This window comes from Papaver somniferum, chromosome 8 (assembly GCF_003573695.1).
Source record: "Papaver somniferum cultivar HN1 chromosome 8, ASM357369v1, whole genome shotgun sequence".
Taxonomy (NCBI): domain Eukaryota; kingdom Viridiplantae; phylum Streptophyta; class Magnoliopsida; order Ranunculales; family Papaveraceae; genus Papaver; species Papaver somniferum.
In genome coordinates, this window is record NC_039365.1 from 166,529,728 (window position 1) to 166,546,045 (window position 16,318).

The window sequence follows — 16,318 nt, forward strand, 5'->3', positions numbered from 1 at the left end:
AATAATCCTATCTCATGGTCATTGAAAAAGCAACCAACAGTGACACAATTATCAACTGAGAGAGAGTTTAGATCTCTTGTATATACAATCGCCGAGGTATTTTGCAAACTATTTAAAGATCTGAATGTTTTCTTGCCGATGTCTCCCCCAGTCTTTTGCGACCACAGAGATACATTGCATTTGCTAACTCAATTCAGGTGGCACACGCATCTGCGAATGATCAACTTGCAGATGTTTTCACCAAAGTTCTAACAACTCCTCATTTCGAGTTTCCGCCGGACAAGCTGAAGGTCTTGTTTACGATCAACTTGCATCAGCTTGCGGGGGTAATAGCAAAAAATATATGTTTCTTTGGTTGCCTAGTAGGCCTATCTATTTGCCTTGTTTAAATTGGTTGGTCTCTCACAGTATATACCGTCAATAAGGTATTTATTTGTTGCACGGCATGCCAACCCATTAGCACACAATCTCACAAAGTACTCATACGCCAAGGAATGCATATTTGGTGAACTTCTTCAGCACCTCCGTATTCCTTCGACCAACTGGCTGACAATTAGGTTCTTTATTTCAATTTTGTTTTCTTTTGTCTTGTTTTGTTGTTAGTCTTTTTGGATATTAAAATAGAAATAAAAATTAAAATTTGATGGTCTTTGCTTATGTGGCTTGTGGGACATATTCTCTGCTCCATAATATGTCCGTCATTTGTTCTTCTTTTTCCTTCTGCTATCAAGCTCCCCAAGTAAGCTCAGTTTGACATCTAGGTTCACTTCAGATTTTCAACGAAGTTTACACCGGTAGAGACAATTGACGGGTCCACTTCTGCCTCATCCTATCCCGATACAATGCACACAAGATAGTATCCGTTCGATCCATTTCGGTGGAAAACGAAGTGAAAAATTGTTGTGTGTCCAGCACAACTTATCATATCATGCCCCTAGAGTGACAAGTTGGGACACCAACAAAAATCGACGACCGAGTTATTATAATTAGGTGTTATGCTTAGGTATCCGCGATAGTTGTTTATTAAATAAGTTATCCATAAAATTCACTAAACTAGAGTGTATAATGTACTTAAATCCGTCAAAATACAAGCATGTAACCTGAAAATAAAACAGCTGACTATTTCCTTAATATTGTTTTTATTATTTTCCTTTTTGTTTTTCAATATATATATCCGTTGTATTTGAAATTTGAGAAACATATAATATGAAGGTCAACTTACATATTAGCCAACTTCCACATATCCATGATCTACTCCTGTTATTATTAAACTGCAACTAGTTCTTGTTCTAGTATTTTTTGGGAAACAAGTAGTAGAACTAGTCATTTATCAATATGGATATAAACAACCCTTACAAATTCAAGCTCATAGTTTCCATTCAAAAGAAATTGGAGCAGTTTCAGCCTTTTCAGTGTACTATTAGTGCTTCAGACATATGGCTCAATCCAGAACCAGATTTTTGCATGGATTTCTTGGATTGTTTGCATTTGTGCTTCTTTTTGTTTTTGTTACTGGAGAGAGGGATTTGAAAGATGAGATTAGAATTGAAGAGGTGGAGGAAGTTCAAATTGTTTCGAATTATTTTACGAGTGTAAAAAAATTCCTTTGGGATGCAAATGTTGGATCAGTTTATGAACATGTTTGGCCTGTAAGTTAGTCCAAATACCATCAATTTGTATGTTAATTTTGTCAAGCATTTTTTGAATATGGGTCCTGAGGAAATTTTAGCTTTTGGCTGTAGTTTGTAAAACTGATGCTGTATTCGGGTTAATTTGACAGGAAATGAAATTTGGGTGGAGAATCATTGTTGGCTCGGTTATCGGATTCTTAGGAGCAGCATTTGGAAGTGTAGGAGGAATTGGTTCTGGTGGGATTTTTGTTCCTATGCTTACCCTTATTATTGGGTTTGATGCAAAATCTGCAGCTCCAATATCTAAGTGTAAGTCATAGCTTGCTAGTATTTCCTTCATTTGCATTTTTTGGATTTTGGTATATTGCAAAAAATTATGGTCATAGACTCATAGTTATTGTTTGTTTGGGCAGGTATGATCGTGGGTTTAACTGTTTCAACTGTCTACTACAACCTTAAGCGAAGGCATCCAACTATTGATATGCCTATGATTGATTACAACTTGGCGCTGCTAATCCAGCCAATGCTCATGCTTGGAATTAGTATCGGAGTTACTTGCAGCGTCATCTTTGCTGATTGGATGCTCACTGTTCTCCTGATTATCTTTTTTGTTGGTAATTAGCTACCTGAATAACATCTACGTAGTATCTTTTTACTTTGTATCATAATTTGGAACCCAATCTTGATTGGCGCTTGAGGTTCTGCGTGCAGGCACGTCAACCATGTCGTTCTTCAAGGGTGTGGATAAATGGAAACAGGAAACCATATTAAAGAAGGTATCTCGATCCCTACTTTCTCTGTTGCAATCGTATACTAATTCCGCGCTCATGCTAAAAATATTGATTCCAGTTATGAATTTATCTTTGTTGCTAATTTAGGAGGCTGCAAACCGCTTAAAGTTGAATGACAGTCAAGAAGCGCTGCTTAATAAGCCTCTATTAAGTAGTCCAAGCCTGAATGATGCTGGAGATAAGGAGGAGGTCAGTATACTCCATAACCCGAGTCTCTGCATCTCAAAAAGTAACTGACATTTTAAGCTATCCAGGTACCTATTCTTGAAAATATTCAATGGAGAGAGTTCAGCCTTATTGTCTTCGTCTGGGTATCGTTCCTTGTTTTGCAAATTGCAAAGGTTTGTTCGTCATCAGTGCTGTCTTTCGTAATATGCTTCATTTCCCAGGGTTGCTAGTGTGACTAATTCTTCCTTTTTTGGGCACAGATTAATACAGCAACCTGTTCAGTATGGTACTGGATATTGAACTTAACGCAGGTATCTTAGACTTATTATGGCCTTAACCACAGTTCCTTAACCATGGTTTTAAAGCATTACAACAAACAAAAATGTTTTTTTCTTTCTTCCGCAATGTTTTTCAGATACCTGTTGCTGTGGGGGTCGCTTCCTATGGGGCAGTTAGCTTATACACAGGAAAGACGAAAATTGCCTCTATAGGAGAACATGGCACGAACTTTAAAGTGCACCAATTGATTACCTATTGCTTCTTCGGAGTACTGGCTGGAATGGTTGGCGGGCTCTTGGGTCTTGGCGGAGGCTTTATCTTGGGACCACTCTTCTTGGAGATGGGCATCCCTCCTCAGGTTCCCATGCTTTCCTTTTACCATGTTTTTATAGACTCGCAAATGACTTCATTCAACTTGTTTTTTTTCCACAATGATGTTTTTCTTCTTCTTTTTGTTCCTTGCCTTATTTTTTCATGCTACTTAGAATCTCAGTATTTGCCGATCTTGAAAACATTAAATGCAGGTTTCGAGTGCGACAGCCATCTTTGCCATGACATTCTCCGCGTCCATGGCAGTTATTGAATATTACCTTCTACATCGTTTTCCAGTCCCTTACGGTGAGTCTGAATCCGTCTAAATACGCTTCCAGATAGGTAACCGATTCTGTTAGTATGAACCTTTTTGTTGTTTTTGTTTGACATTTCTTTTGCAGCTCTTTACTTCATGGGAGTTGCTGTTCTCGCTGCCTTAGCAGGACAACATGTAGTAAGAAAGGTGATCAAGTCCTTAGGACGCACATCTATTATAATCTTCATTTTGGCATTCACAATCTTCATCAGTGCAATCTTCCTTGGTAAGAACCATTTCATATCTAATTCCGATCTTTCTTTTTTTTCCGCCTAGAACAATGAACGTAAGTACTAAAATTCATTTTGCATCTTAATAAACAGGTGGTACTGGTATTGCAAATATTATTGTCAAGATTCATCAGAAGGAGTACATGGGATTTGAGAACCTGTGCAAAGCATGATGCCTCGAATGGGTTTTTCTCTCTTTGCCGCCAAGCTCCCTCATCCTCCCCTATCATTTGATTTTGTCACTCATTTTGTGCTAAGAAATTGATAAGTTTGGGCTTTTTATATTCTCTGCCAATTTTGTGATTACTGTTGAAACACTGATTTTGCTTAAGGCTTAGTCATATGGTCTTCCAATTTAGTATCTAGAATGGAAGTCCTCGTTAGCTAGGATATTCATCCAAGTTTTATGGTCATTCCAATTTAGCATCTAGATGCGCTGAATCACTCTGCGAAAAGTAGAATTTGGTCGCATTGAATGGAACAGTGCAACCATCTCAGCCGTCGAATAAACAAATAAAATAATCTTGCTGAACCATTTCTCGAAAAATAGAATTTTGGTTGCGCTGAATGAAACAACACAAGTTACACAACTATCTGACTAATAATTAGCATTCGAGATATCCGGAGAGAAGTAGAAGAGAAGAATAGGCAACGCTTTTTATCTAATCTAGAATAATTAATTTTTTTTTTTTAGTGTTTTCTGAGATGGGATTTTAGCCGTCAAGATTTCCTTGAGTTTTGAGAACATAGACTTTATATCATCCCGCTTAACGAGAAAATCAAAATCTCGTCTAGTAAAATGAGAAATTCGTTGGAAAAGTTTAGTAGTGTCAAGTGTGGCAAACAAACGGGTATTATATCATCTCCTTATAATTATGCAACTCTCTCAAAGAGAACCTTGGCTATATGATGATCTATAGTTGCCGGTGAACAATGTGCAACATAATAGTAACTCTTCACGACCATAAGGAACACTTGCTTAATATCGGGGAGGATCCCGTCAGATTGTTGATAGACAGATTTCACCAGTTCTTGCATTCCTGATTCTAATGACATCATATCTTTAGCTACCTTAGCTTCTCCGTTTATTTCCATCATGTTATGAACCTGTTACATATTTCAGTTATTAGTTAGAATTGCACACATGCATAAACGATTTGGTCAAGCTAAATAGCCAGTGACTCGGAATTGGTCCATTAAGATCCGATTAAGAGAAACCATGGACTTTGGTATTGTAGTGCTTGTGTTCTGCTTACCTTATCATGGACGTCGTTGGAATGGTGAGGAATGGGATCAGGAAGAGTTTGGCAACGTGGAATTTGCAGTAGTTCATGAGTAAGAGAGTTTGTAAGGGTGACGAGACGACTGAGGTGGGTATTAGACAAAATCGCATTCTTGTCCAAGAGTTGTGAGGGTTGGCCGGCACACAGGGTTGTCGTGCGCACCAAAACGAATGCTTCTCCGTGTTCTCTTTTGCTCATCGTCTTGCTTCAAATATATCTCCCACTGCAAATAGTATAAAGATCCAAACCAATTTTTTACTTTGGCATAGCAATGGCGTATGTACATATCAAGCATACAAATTATGGGATTGATTTACTCACAATGCTCTGTAAGTGGTGGCGTATATCTGTTCCATAAGCAACGAGCACATCTAATGAAAGACGGTGCAAGGTACCGACTAGAGCTTGTATCATCTTATGACTATCACCAAATTCTTTTCCTTCTTTTATATCACGGTTCATTGTTGTCTTCTTCGAAACTGTTGTCATTGAGCTCATTCTCTTCTGACTGATCCTACTGCAAAGAGGAACAAACAAAGCCAACAAACAAAAAAAGATAAGAAGATCAATAAAAACCAGTAAGTGTTCTTTAAGGGTCTTCTTGTTTCTAAATTTTAATTTCTAGTGCAAAAGGAAACCTACTCCGTTTCTCTGAATAAGTTGACCTTTTCATTTATCAGCAGTACATAACGGTAGTTGGATGATGCTAGGATTTACAGGAGCCCTTGCTCAAGTCATGGAGCTCTAATCGGAATCCATCATGTCACTGTGTATGTTGCATGCATATATGCATGTCTTACACTCTTTTAGTTTCAGTCTACGTCCACGTAATTAATGGATCTTTAACTACAGATGTCTCTTTAAGAAGGTCGCAGCAATGCTTAATCCCACGGGCAATGATCATTAAAGTTTGTCTCTCATCCTAATTTACGGACAAAAAAGCAGGAATATAAATGTTTAACGTTAAATGGTATACTTGATATTGTCATAGTCAATATGATTAGCAAATTCGTTGACAAATGATTTCTGCTCAGCAACTGAAATTGTGTTGAAGTATGACGAAACTGCTTTCATAAGTACAGCAGTTTGAGCCCATGCCAATCGCTCTGTCGACCTCTCTGCTGTGAATATATTCGCCGTGGCTAGAAAATATGACTGAAGAAGTGCCTCTTTCTCTACTCCTAACAGTTCAAGGTTGCACTCATTGTACCAGCTGAGATGTGAAGTGCATAATTAGTCATTAAGAATAGGAAAAGAAACAACAGAAAGACTTTTGACTCACTTTTGAATTTCCTGCCACTCAAGTTGATGCAGTGCTTGGCAATTATTGAAGTCCAATTTTGCGAGTTCAAGATAGAGATTTTATTCACATTAAACATCCTGTTAAACAATACATGAAAATCAATTAAAAACTTTGTTTAAGGTCAACTCAAAGGCATTTTGAAATAAATGAAGACGAAAAATGATATGAGCGAAAGCACGGAAACAAATTGCCTGTAAAGTGTCTTCCCAATTCAAACGTCGTCGTCACCACCATATTGTTCAACGTAAAATCTTGTCTCAATGCGAGGTAGACTAGCATACCACGGAACTTCGAGAGCGTACCCCACCTTATACATGAACGTATCGTTAATGGAGATGTCTCATAGTTTGCATGGATTAGTTAATAGAGAACATAAAACTATCATTTCCAGATACACGTACCTCACCAGGTAAGTCTTTGCTAATTATCCATTTATCAAGAAGTTCATTTGAAGCTTGTTTCTTTCGTAAATATGTCGACGAATATTGTTTTGCTTGTTTTAAGATCGTTTCTCCTGGGAAGATAACCTCAGATGCCCGATACAAGTCAAACATTCCAGTTATCGCCGATGTTGATTGTCCATGGAAGCAAAAGAATTCATTTCCTTCCTTAAAATGCCGAAAAACATCTACCAAAAGGAATAATGTAAAAGGAGAAATTAATGTAAATAATCAATGCAAGTTCTATATATTAAGTACATAAAGGCTACTAGAAATCTTTTACCAGAAAAAAGTAACTAATTACCAGGAGAAACATCGCGTCCATGTAATCTTAGAATTCTAAAACCCATAGCTGTATCATCTATATCAGCAACCTTAGAGTTTCTTGCCCAACAAACTCCAGACTCAGTCCAATACCTTCCATTATCACGATAAAGGTTTTGGTAAAATAAAAAGTACTTCAAAAAATATCACCAAATTGGTGAAATCTGTGGTGTAGATATGATACCTGTGGATATAGTCAACACGGTCTTTTAATGTGGAACAAGGTAAAAGAAAGCAATACTAGATTGCTATAAGCAAGAAGAGAAGAGAATTCAAGCAAGAAGAGAAAGATAAGTTTTGTGTTTAATAATTTGATTGAGTAATAGATAGCTCTTACAAGACTTAATCTAGCCTTTATATAGGCTTGAAGAATAACCAAACTAGGAAACAGAAAACTAAAAGGAAATCTAAAAGAATCCTAAAAATAAGAAAGACTGAAACTAGGAAACCATGGAAGCCAAACCTCTAAGCGGAATCTTCTGGAATTGTAGTATGCCCTGCATCAGTCCCCCCTTCTAGAGTAAAGCTCGTCCTCGAGTTGTCCAAACAAACCAGAAGTTCATTGTCACCATGAAACGTAAAAATCTCTTGAACATTAAATGTGTTGGAGATATTCCAATCATTTGGTAGATCAATAACATAAGCATTATCATTGATCTTCTTTAATACCTTGAAAGGACCATATTTCTTCATCTTGGTTTTGTTATAAGTACCCACTGGAAATCTCTCTTTTCTTAGATGTATGATCACGAGCTCCCCTTCCTTGAAGGTTTTAAACCTCTTGTGTTTATCCGCATCCTCTTTATATTTAGAATTGGACTTCTCCAGTTTAGATTTTACTTCATTATGTAATTCAGTTGCTTTGTCTACAAAAGAGTCGGCTGCAGTGTTTGTACTCTGTGTGGTGGATAAGGCTACCAAATCAAGAGTATGATTAGGTACTTTAGAGTACACAATCTCAAATGGAGTTTTCCCAGTAGAACGATTCACAGAAGTGTTGAAAGCGAATTCCATATGTGGCAATAACAGATCCCACTGCTTACTATTATCCAGGCACTTAGCTCTAATCAAATTCCCAAGTGATCTATTAACAACCTCAGTCTGTCCATCAGTTTGCGGATGTGAAGTTGTGATGAATTGTAGAACTGTGCCTAAGCGCATCCATAAACTTTTCCAGAAATAACTCAAAAATTTGGTATCTCTGTCAGAAGTGATAGACTTTGGAACCCCATGCAATCTTACTACTTCTTTAAAGAACAAAGAAGCAACATTAGAAGCGTCAGTTGATTTCTTACAAGCCACGAAGTGAGCCATTTTAGAGTAACGATCAACTACGACCATAACAGAATCATTTCCTCTAGCAGTACGAGGTAAACCAAGTATAAAATCCATACTTATATCAACCCAAGGTGCATCAGGAACTGGTAAAGGAGTATACAACCCGGTATTTTGAATTGTACCCTTTTCTCTCTGACAGACCATGCATATTTGTACGAACTTTTGTACATCACGTTTCAAAGATGGCCAGAAATATCTTTCTTCAATCAGGGCAATTGTTTTATCTCTCCCAAAATGACCACCAAGACCACTGCCATGTAATTATCGCATAAGATGTAAACGTAAAGACCCTTGAGGAATACATAATCGATTCCCTTTTAAAAGAAAACCTTCTTGTATAAGAAAATCATCAACCCCATGAGTTTGAGAACTGCATTGATCCCATAGTTTTCCAAAATCTTCATCTTTTGGATAAATGTCTTTGATATAGTCAAATGCATAACTCTCATTACGAATTGTAGTTAATAGATGACTTCTTCTACTTAAGGCATCAGCAACTTGATTCAATTTGCCACTTTTATGTCTCAAGGAGAAAGTGTATTTGTTGAGTGTGGAAAGCCATCGATCATGCATTCTGTTAACTTTAGCAGAAGTATTCAAAAACTTCAAAGCATGGTTGTCAGTGTTGAAAACAAATTCCCTATGTATAAGATAAGTATGCCACTGCTTAAGAGATTGAACAAGAGCCAATAACTCTAATTCATATGTAGACCATTTCTTTTGTGCATCTGAATTCTTCTCACTGTAATATGCAATTGGATGACCCTCCTGTGATAATATTGCACCAATACCAACAACAGATGCATCACAATCTATTTCAAAAGGCTTGTTGAAATTCGGAAGTGCAAGAATTGGTGCCGTACAAAGGTTTTCTTTAAGAAGAATAAAGATTTTATCCATTGTTTCCGTCCACTCAAACTTCTCCTTCTTGAGACAGTCAGTCAAAGGTGCAGAAATAGAGCTAAAGTTCTTCACAAATCTTCGATAGAAAGAAGCCAAACCATGAAAACTACGAACATCACGAATAGAAGTAGGAACTGGCCAATCTTCAATTGCTTGAACTTTAGAAGGATCGACATGAATACCATCAGTAGAAATCACATATCCCAAAAATGTTACTGAAGAAGCCATGAAGGTACACTTCTTCAAATTAACATATAAAGAGTTGTCAGCAAGAATTTGAAACACTTGTGAAAGATGTTGGAGGTGTTCTGGCTCACTGCGACTAAAAATTAGTATGTCATCAAAATAGACAATAACAAATTTACTGAGAAAGGGTTGGAGAACCTGATTCATGAGTCGCATAAAAGTACTAAGTGCATTAGATAACCCAAATGGCATGACCAGCCATTCATATAAACCTTCACGTGTCTTGAATGCTGTTTTCCACTCATCTCCACCTCGAATGCGTATTTGGTGGCAACCACTGCATAAATCCAACTTAGTAAAAATAATAGAGCCCGACAGTAAATCAATCATATCATCAATACGCGGGATCGGAAATATATAAGGAATGGTGATGCGATTTAATGCTCTGCAATCGATACACATCCTCCATCCATTGTCTTTTTTACTAACCAAGAAGGCAGGACTGGCACAAGGACTGATGCTAGGTCGTATCAAACCCTTTGTAAGCAAATCATTTACCTGTCCCTGTAATATCTCATGCTCATCAGGACTCAAGCGATAGTGTGCTTGGTTTGGTAAAGAGGCTCCAGGAATAAAATCGATGCAGTGTTGAATATTCCGTAAAGGAGGTAATGCAATTGGTAGTTCATCTGGAAATAAAAAATTATATTGAAATAATAAGGGCTTCACCTTTGCAGGCAACTCAATCATATGCTTAGAATCTTCATGGGAATGTAAAGAATGTTGTGGGTGCAAAGAACGAATAACAGTGGCTACGACAGCATCAGTCTGCGCACAAGAGTTTGAAGTGGAATTGGATGGACTAAGAACCTTGGTTTTCCCATTATGAACAAAAGTGTAAGTATTCTCGAATCTATTGTGAACCGCATGAAGATCGTATTGCCAAGGTCTTCCAAGAAGAAGATGGGTTGCCGTCATATTAATGACATCACATAGAACTGTGTCTTCATAACCCTCAAAAGAGAATGACACATAACAATGAAGATTAATCTTCTGTGTGCTAGAGGCATTAACCCATCCTACAGTGTAAGGTTCTGGATGAGAAGTTACTGATAGGTCAAGCTTCTTAACTACGTGATCAGCAATATAATTATCCACACTGCCACTATCAATTATCATCTTGCAGATTTTACCCCCAATATAACATCTTGATTTAAAAATACTGTGTCTCTGAGACTTGCATTGTTGAGTAAGAAATAATGGACGAATCATCCCAACAAACTCGTCGTCATCACCAGGTGAGTCTTCATCTTCGAACTCATTAAGCGCACCAGTGACTTCATTAATGAACTGAGGTTCACCAATCAAAGCATTGAATTTCCGACAATCACTAGAAGTGTGCCCCGATTGCTGACATTTATTGCACTTATCTCCACGAAATTTTGTATAAGCATTATTAGCTCACTGTTGCGGTGGAAATTGTTGTTTCCTGTTATGAAACCGATTCCCTGTAGTAGGAGGAGTTGGTTGCAGAGAGTGAGACTGCTGACCCGGCTGAAGATCAACTGGATTGGCTAAGATAGGTGTAGCCAGAGGTGGAGTATAAGGCACAATATGGCTAGGTTGTCGATGTGAATGGCTAACATCATCATAAGGAGGCCTGGGAATATTCAAAACAGTATCTGGAGAAAAGTTTTGAGATGAATTGGTACCCCTGTAAGTATTTTGATAACGCCCTTGTCTGGATGGATAAATCCTAGAAGAACGAATAAGACGATTTTCTATCTTAATAGCTTGCTGCACAGCTTCGACCATAGTAAAAACTGAATGAGTCATACCATTTTGTATTAATCTATTCAGTCCCTCAATGAATCTTGCAACTAACTGTTCTTCAGATTCTTTGAGTTGATTTCGTGCGACCAAATTATAAAAATCTGACACATATCCTTCAACAGTTCGTGCCCCCTGCTGAATGTTTTGTAATTTGATGAAAAGTTGCTGCATAAAGTCTCTAGGTAAGAACTTATCCCTGATCAAAGTTTTCATACGTTTCCAAGTACGTATTTTCGGTTTGTTAGCGTTTCTACGATCATCACAGATCTTATCCCACCAAGCTGCAGCTCCTCCTTTGAGTTTGTATGTCACAAGTTTAACCTTAGAATCTTCAGGGACCTCCATGAATTCGAAAAAAGCTTCTACCTCAAAGAACCAATCAGTTAGTTCTTCAATACGAAAATTTCCAGAAAAGTTGGGAATATCAGCTTTTAGTTTATATTCTGGTAAAGAACTGTAAGGGTTGTGACCAGTTTTTAAACGTCGTTCTTCAATCCAATTCTTTTCTAGATCGTTCTCACGTTCATCTTCATCATCACTGTCAAGTGCAGGAGAAACTATCTTCTTCTTTGAATGACCTATGAAACCTTCATACGGTTTCTTAATGTTTAAAGTACGTAATACATCTTCAGGTACTTCATCATTCTGTAAAAACTGAAGTATATCTTCTTTAGTTTTTCCTTCTAAGTCTACAAGCTCAGGCATATCCAAATCTAGATTTATATGTTTTGCAACCTTCAAAAGTTGATTCTGCATGGTTTCAAGCTTGGTATCTCTTAACCCTAATTTGTCCTCCATGGACTTCTCAAGAGCTTCGGTAATGTTTTTTGCCAAAATCTCGGTATGAGATTTGATGAGAGCTTCGATTGCTGCTAGAGTAACTGGTTGAGCAGTCATATTTTTTTTTTTTTTTGTATACGAAAAGGAACTAAAAAAGGACTGAAAGGTGTTGCGGAAGCGATGTAAAGGATCAAGTTATAGGATGAAAACCTAAAACGAAGCGGTTGATACCAACTAATGTGGAACAAGGTAAAAGAAAGCAATACTAGATTGCTATAAGCAAGAAGAGAAGGGAATTCAAGCAAGAAGAGAAAGATAAGTTTTGTGTTTAATAATTTGATTGAGTAATAGATAGCTCTTACAAGACTTAATCTAGCCTTTATATAGGCTTGAAGAATAACTAAACTAGGAAACAGAAAACTAAAAGGAAATCTAAAAGAATCCTAAAAATAAGAAAGACTGAAACTAGGAAACCATGGAAACCAAACCTCTAAGCGGAATCTTCTGGAATTGTAGTATTCCCTGCATCATCTTTAATTTCAGATCGGAAGTACCGTGAAATTCCAAGGCGATCCAAGCGATCAACGACCCACATATGCTCGAACAAGTCGACAGGGTAAGCATTTAGAACTGAAATGAAGTCATTAATTGGTTGTGGGAAACTAAAAGGAAACAATTATAATGTACGGTAATCTATTATGAAATATAGCCAGTTACTAAAGAAATACGAACTATTTTTAAATTTTTTTACCTCCTCCATTGAATCTTTTGACAGCTTTTTGAAGATATTCCAAACACTTCTCATCTTTAGTTTGCATAAGAGCAAATGCTGTGAATGCTGGAGAAAACAAAAAAGATCCATCTACGCACTGCAACTTGAGAAGCTTTTCCCAATCTAGGCTTGTCGTTCCTTCTAGGCTAAATAGTAGTGGTGTAGGGACTGCATGCATCATTTCTTTTGGTATCCTATATATATAATATACGCATAGGCTCGTCTTTAAATTACATCGAAAAGATACAAACCCATAACTTGTGGCATCAAAAAAAGGCTAACCTCCTACCTTGTTAGCTTTAGATTCCTCTTAGCATATACATCTTTCAACGCAGGGAAATCTTCATCAGGAAAATGAATAAGAGTCCTAAATATGCATAATATCAAGAGAAATTTTGATACAAGAAATCAGTAACCCATCACATCCAACTTATAACTGCTGTCCTGTTACCGGAAGCAAAAATGGATTTTCTTTTGCGTTTTTCTTTCGCGCATAGAAGGGCATGTATCCCAAGCTTTTAATGCAATAACACAAGCCAAAGTATTAATGATTCGATCATGGGTGGAGAAAATATGTTGATCACCCCAAGAACCGTCAGAGAGCTGATTTTCAATGATCCATTGAAGGCTTGAAGGGAATTGAGGTGAGCCACTTCCATATATATCTTCAACTAGTGCAACCCATGCAGTATCATAAGCTGATATACTTATTTCTCCAACATTCATCTCACTTAACCTTAATCTAATCATTTTCACCTGTTCCTTTACCTCCTTTTTGGGGTCAGAAATCTATACAACAAAAAAATAATTCAAGTAAAACTCAGAAAATGGGACAATTTCCCAAAAATCCATATACAAGAAAAAGAAAAAGATTTAACTTTAAGTTCAATGAAATTTTACCTCAACAGATAACCTTTGTTCATTTCCATCTTGTTGTTTAATCTCTTCCCACTTCGTAAATTGCACTGAATGCAGAGCAATGCACATATAAGAACACAAATTCTTTGAGAGTTTTTTTCCTGGCCATTTTGAGGGCTGCCTCGGAATGATTTGGGGCTACATAACAAAACAAGGTAAGGATATTTTGAAGTAACTTCTTGAATAATTTTATTTTTGTTATCTCTCTTTTTTTTTTCTTAAGTTTTTTTACTTTAATTGGAAAATAATACTGAAAAAAATTTGAAAAAAAAGTTAAGTTTTCTTTTTTAACAAAATTTAAACGAAGAAAAGAAAATAACAGTAATTAGTAGTCCATAAACTACTGATTTTTGATAGGTTCGTCAAGTTTAAAAACCACCATTTATGAAAGTAGCCTTAAATTAAAAAAAAAAAGAGTCCTGTTATTGAGAGGGAAAGAATAGATCTGAGGAGAGAAGAATATAGTCAAAACTCAGGTCAACACCGGTCAAAAGAAAAACAAATCCAAAGTAGTACTTTTTAAAAAAATACCAACCCCACCCTTACTGATTTAACCGTACATCTTTGCCAACTACTACCTCTAAACCCCTAACCCCAAGACCCCTAATAGGGGTGACAGGATTAGTGGGGGTGTACCAAGTCAAGGTAAAACTTGTTTCGTTCTATATAGAAATCTGTTTTGTCTTATCTTGATTTTGGTATACCCCACTTAATCTGGTACCCGTTATTAGCAATTTTGCCTAACCCCTTTTTTTCTAAAAAGCCATTGAATTTCAATAACTTTGTTACATTCGAGTTAGATTGATGGCGATGAGCAATGGATTCGAGTTAGATATCATATCAAATATTCTTAAAAAGGCTAATGCTATAAAGGCAACATAATTTGGGGACGACGACACTGTCTGATGCCACTGTTCGGTTGTGTCACTTGGAAATGGGCGAAGATGATGGTTGGGGATTGCAAGATTTTCCAAAACGAATTATAGTGATGTTTTTTTGTTACTTGGATATTTGAGTGTAGCTAGGTTAGTCTGTACACTACACATATTCACTGTTAATGCTGAGTATTTTTGTTTGAGAACATCATTATCATCAATTGTCACTTCAACAGTGTCTAATGGACCTAAACTACCATCTTAGATCACAGGGAAAACTGTTGTAGAGGTAACCTATCTCTGTTCACTGGACGTGCAGTTGACTTGGTTACATTTCTGAGTAGTAAAATATAGGTTGGTTCATACCATATATGTTCCTACTTTTAGGTTCTGTGTGAGTACATGAACATTTCTGGTTTCTCTAGTACTGAATATTTGGCGGAGTAATCATCCACAAAATGTTCTAACGTGTTTTGAGACGAGAGATGGAATATTTCATCTGTAGGATATTTTAGACATTTTATTCATCTTTTGAAAAGTCAATCCCTCCCCTGAAAATACAGTTCCCCATCGAATCCATTCTTTCCATCCCAATAATAGGACTCAGAAAAAAAATCAAATTTGAAAATTTTGAGTTATATAATCGGTAAAAAACAACTAAAATTATCTACCAATTATTTTGATTTTCATGTCTAGAAAATCTAATTAGATTTTAGGTTATAATAGGCGAAATTATGATATTAATTGTCTACCAATTACAATGTAACCGGTAGATATTTGAAATCTCGTCAGGTTTTCAGATAAAGAGCAACTCAATTATAATCGACCAATCGGTTTCATTATTATCTGTTGATTACATGACCGCACGCATTGGGGAGGTCGACTGAAGATTATACATTTTGTGACTATTTTTCGGTTTCTTCAAATTCATTGGTCATTTCAAGTTAATGTAATTAAATGCGATTGAAAAATCTTGGCTCCAGCAAAAAATCACAGTAGATGAAGAAATTTGAGTTAGATTGAAGGAATTTGAAAATAAAAAAATCACAGTAGTTGTTAATAGCTTTTTGCGACACTTTCAAGATTTTTTGCAACCATGCCAAGCTCTTCTTCTTCATGATATCTTTATGCTACATCAAGTTCAAGTTGTTTGGATTTGGATTTGGAGATATTAGGAAAAAGCGAGATTAAAATGATCGCAAAAAAGTATTTGTGAACTTCCCAAATGGTCATATACAAGGACGTCCTTCGCTCGTTCAATTATGCTTAATTTTTAGTATAGAAAAATTAAGTTGTTGAAGCAAAAATAATCGGTAGATAACAATTAATTTTAGCGAAAAACATCAATCATAATCGGCGGATAAAATCAACTCCATACCTATGGATTAAATATCCTGCAACTATACATTCTTGAAAAACTTTCAATCAACTTTTTAATTTTAAGAAATTAAAACCCTAAGTTTGGATCACAACTATTATGATCTTTCTGTTTTGTTTGCTTTATTAAAATTTTTCTTGACGTTCTAAGTTTCAACTCTAAGATTAATGAATTTTGGGTTTTGATTTCAACCAATTAAATCCTAAGATTTGTTTGATAGACGATGTTTGGACCAATTAAAATGCAAACGACGAAAAA

The 16,318-nt window shown here is 36.4% G+C and overlaps 1 protein-coding gene and 1 pseudogene across 1 annotated transcript; one reads left to right on the forward strand and one right to left on the reverse strand.

Moving 5' to 3' along the window:
• The first annotated feature begins 1,364 nt into the window (after positions 1–1,364).
• On the forward strand, positions 1,365–4,126 carry LOC113301167 (sulfite exporter TauE/SafE family protein 3-like). Its single transcript, XM_026549932.1, has 11 exons — positions 1,365–1,649; positions 1,781–1,940; positions 2,045–2,245; positions 2,343–2,407; positions 2,510–2,611; positions 2,677–2,763; positions 2,851–2,901; positions 3,006–3,227; positions 3,394–3,487; positions 3,583–3,723; positions 3,821–4,126. Exons 1-11 carry the CDS (start codon positions 1,437–1,439, stop codon positions 3,898–3,900), a joined length of 1,416 nt encoding a protein of 471 aa, XP_026405717.1. The 5' UTR covers positions 1,365–1,436; the 3' UTR covers positions 3,901–4,126.
• Positions 4,127–4,600: 474 nt separating this feature from the next.
• LOC113306394 lies at positions 4,601–15,915 on the reverse strand (annotated as a pseudogene).
• Between the last annotated feature and the right edge of the window lie 403 nt (positions 15,916–16,318).

What these genes read in the sequence shown, in the direction of transcription:
- LOC113301167 (XM_026549932.1), top strand. Translation starts at nt 1,437, where the DNA reads ATGGCTCAATCCAGAACCAGATTTTTGCATGGATTTCTTGGATTGTTT. An exon ending in CCTGATTATCTTTTTTGTTG is followed by an intron (nt 2,246 to 2,342) that starts GTAATTAGCTAC and finishes TTCTGCGTGCAG; the next exon opens with GCACGTCAACCATGTCGTTC. An exon ending in ATGCTGGAGATAAGGAGGAG is followed by an intron (nt 2,612 to 2,676) that starts GTCAGTATACTC and finishes TAAGCTATCCAG; the next exon opens with GTACCTATTCTTGAAAATAT.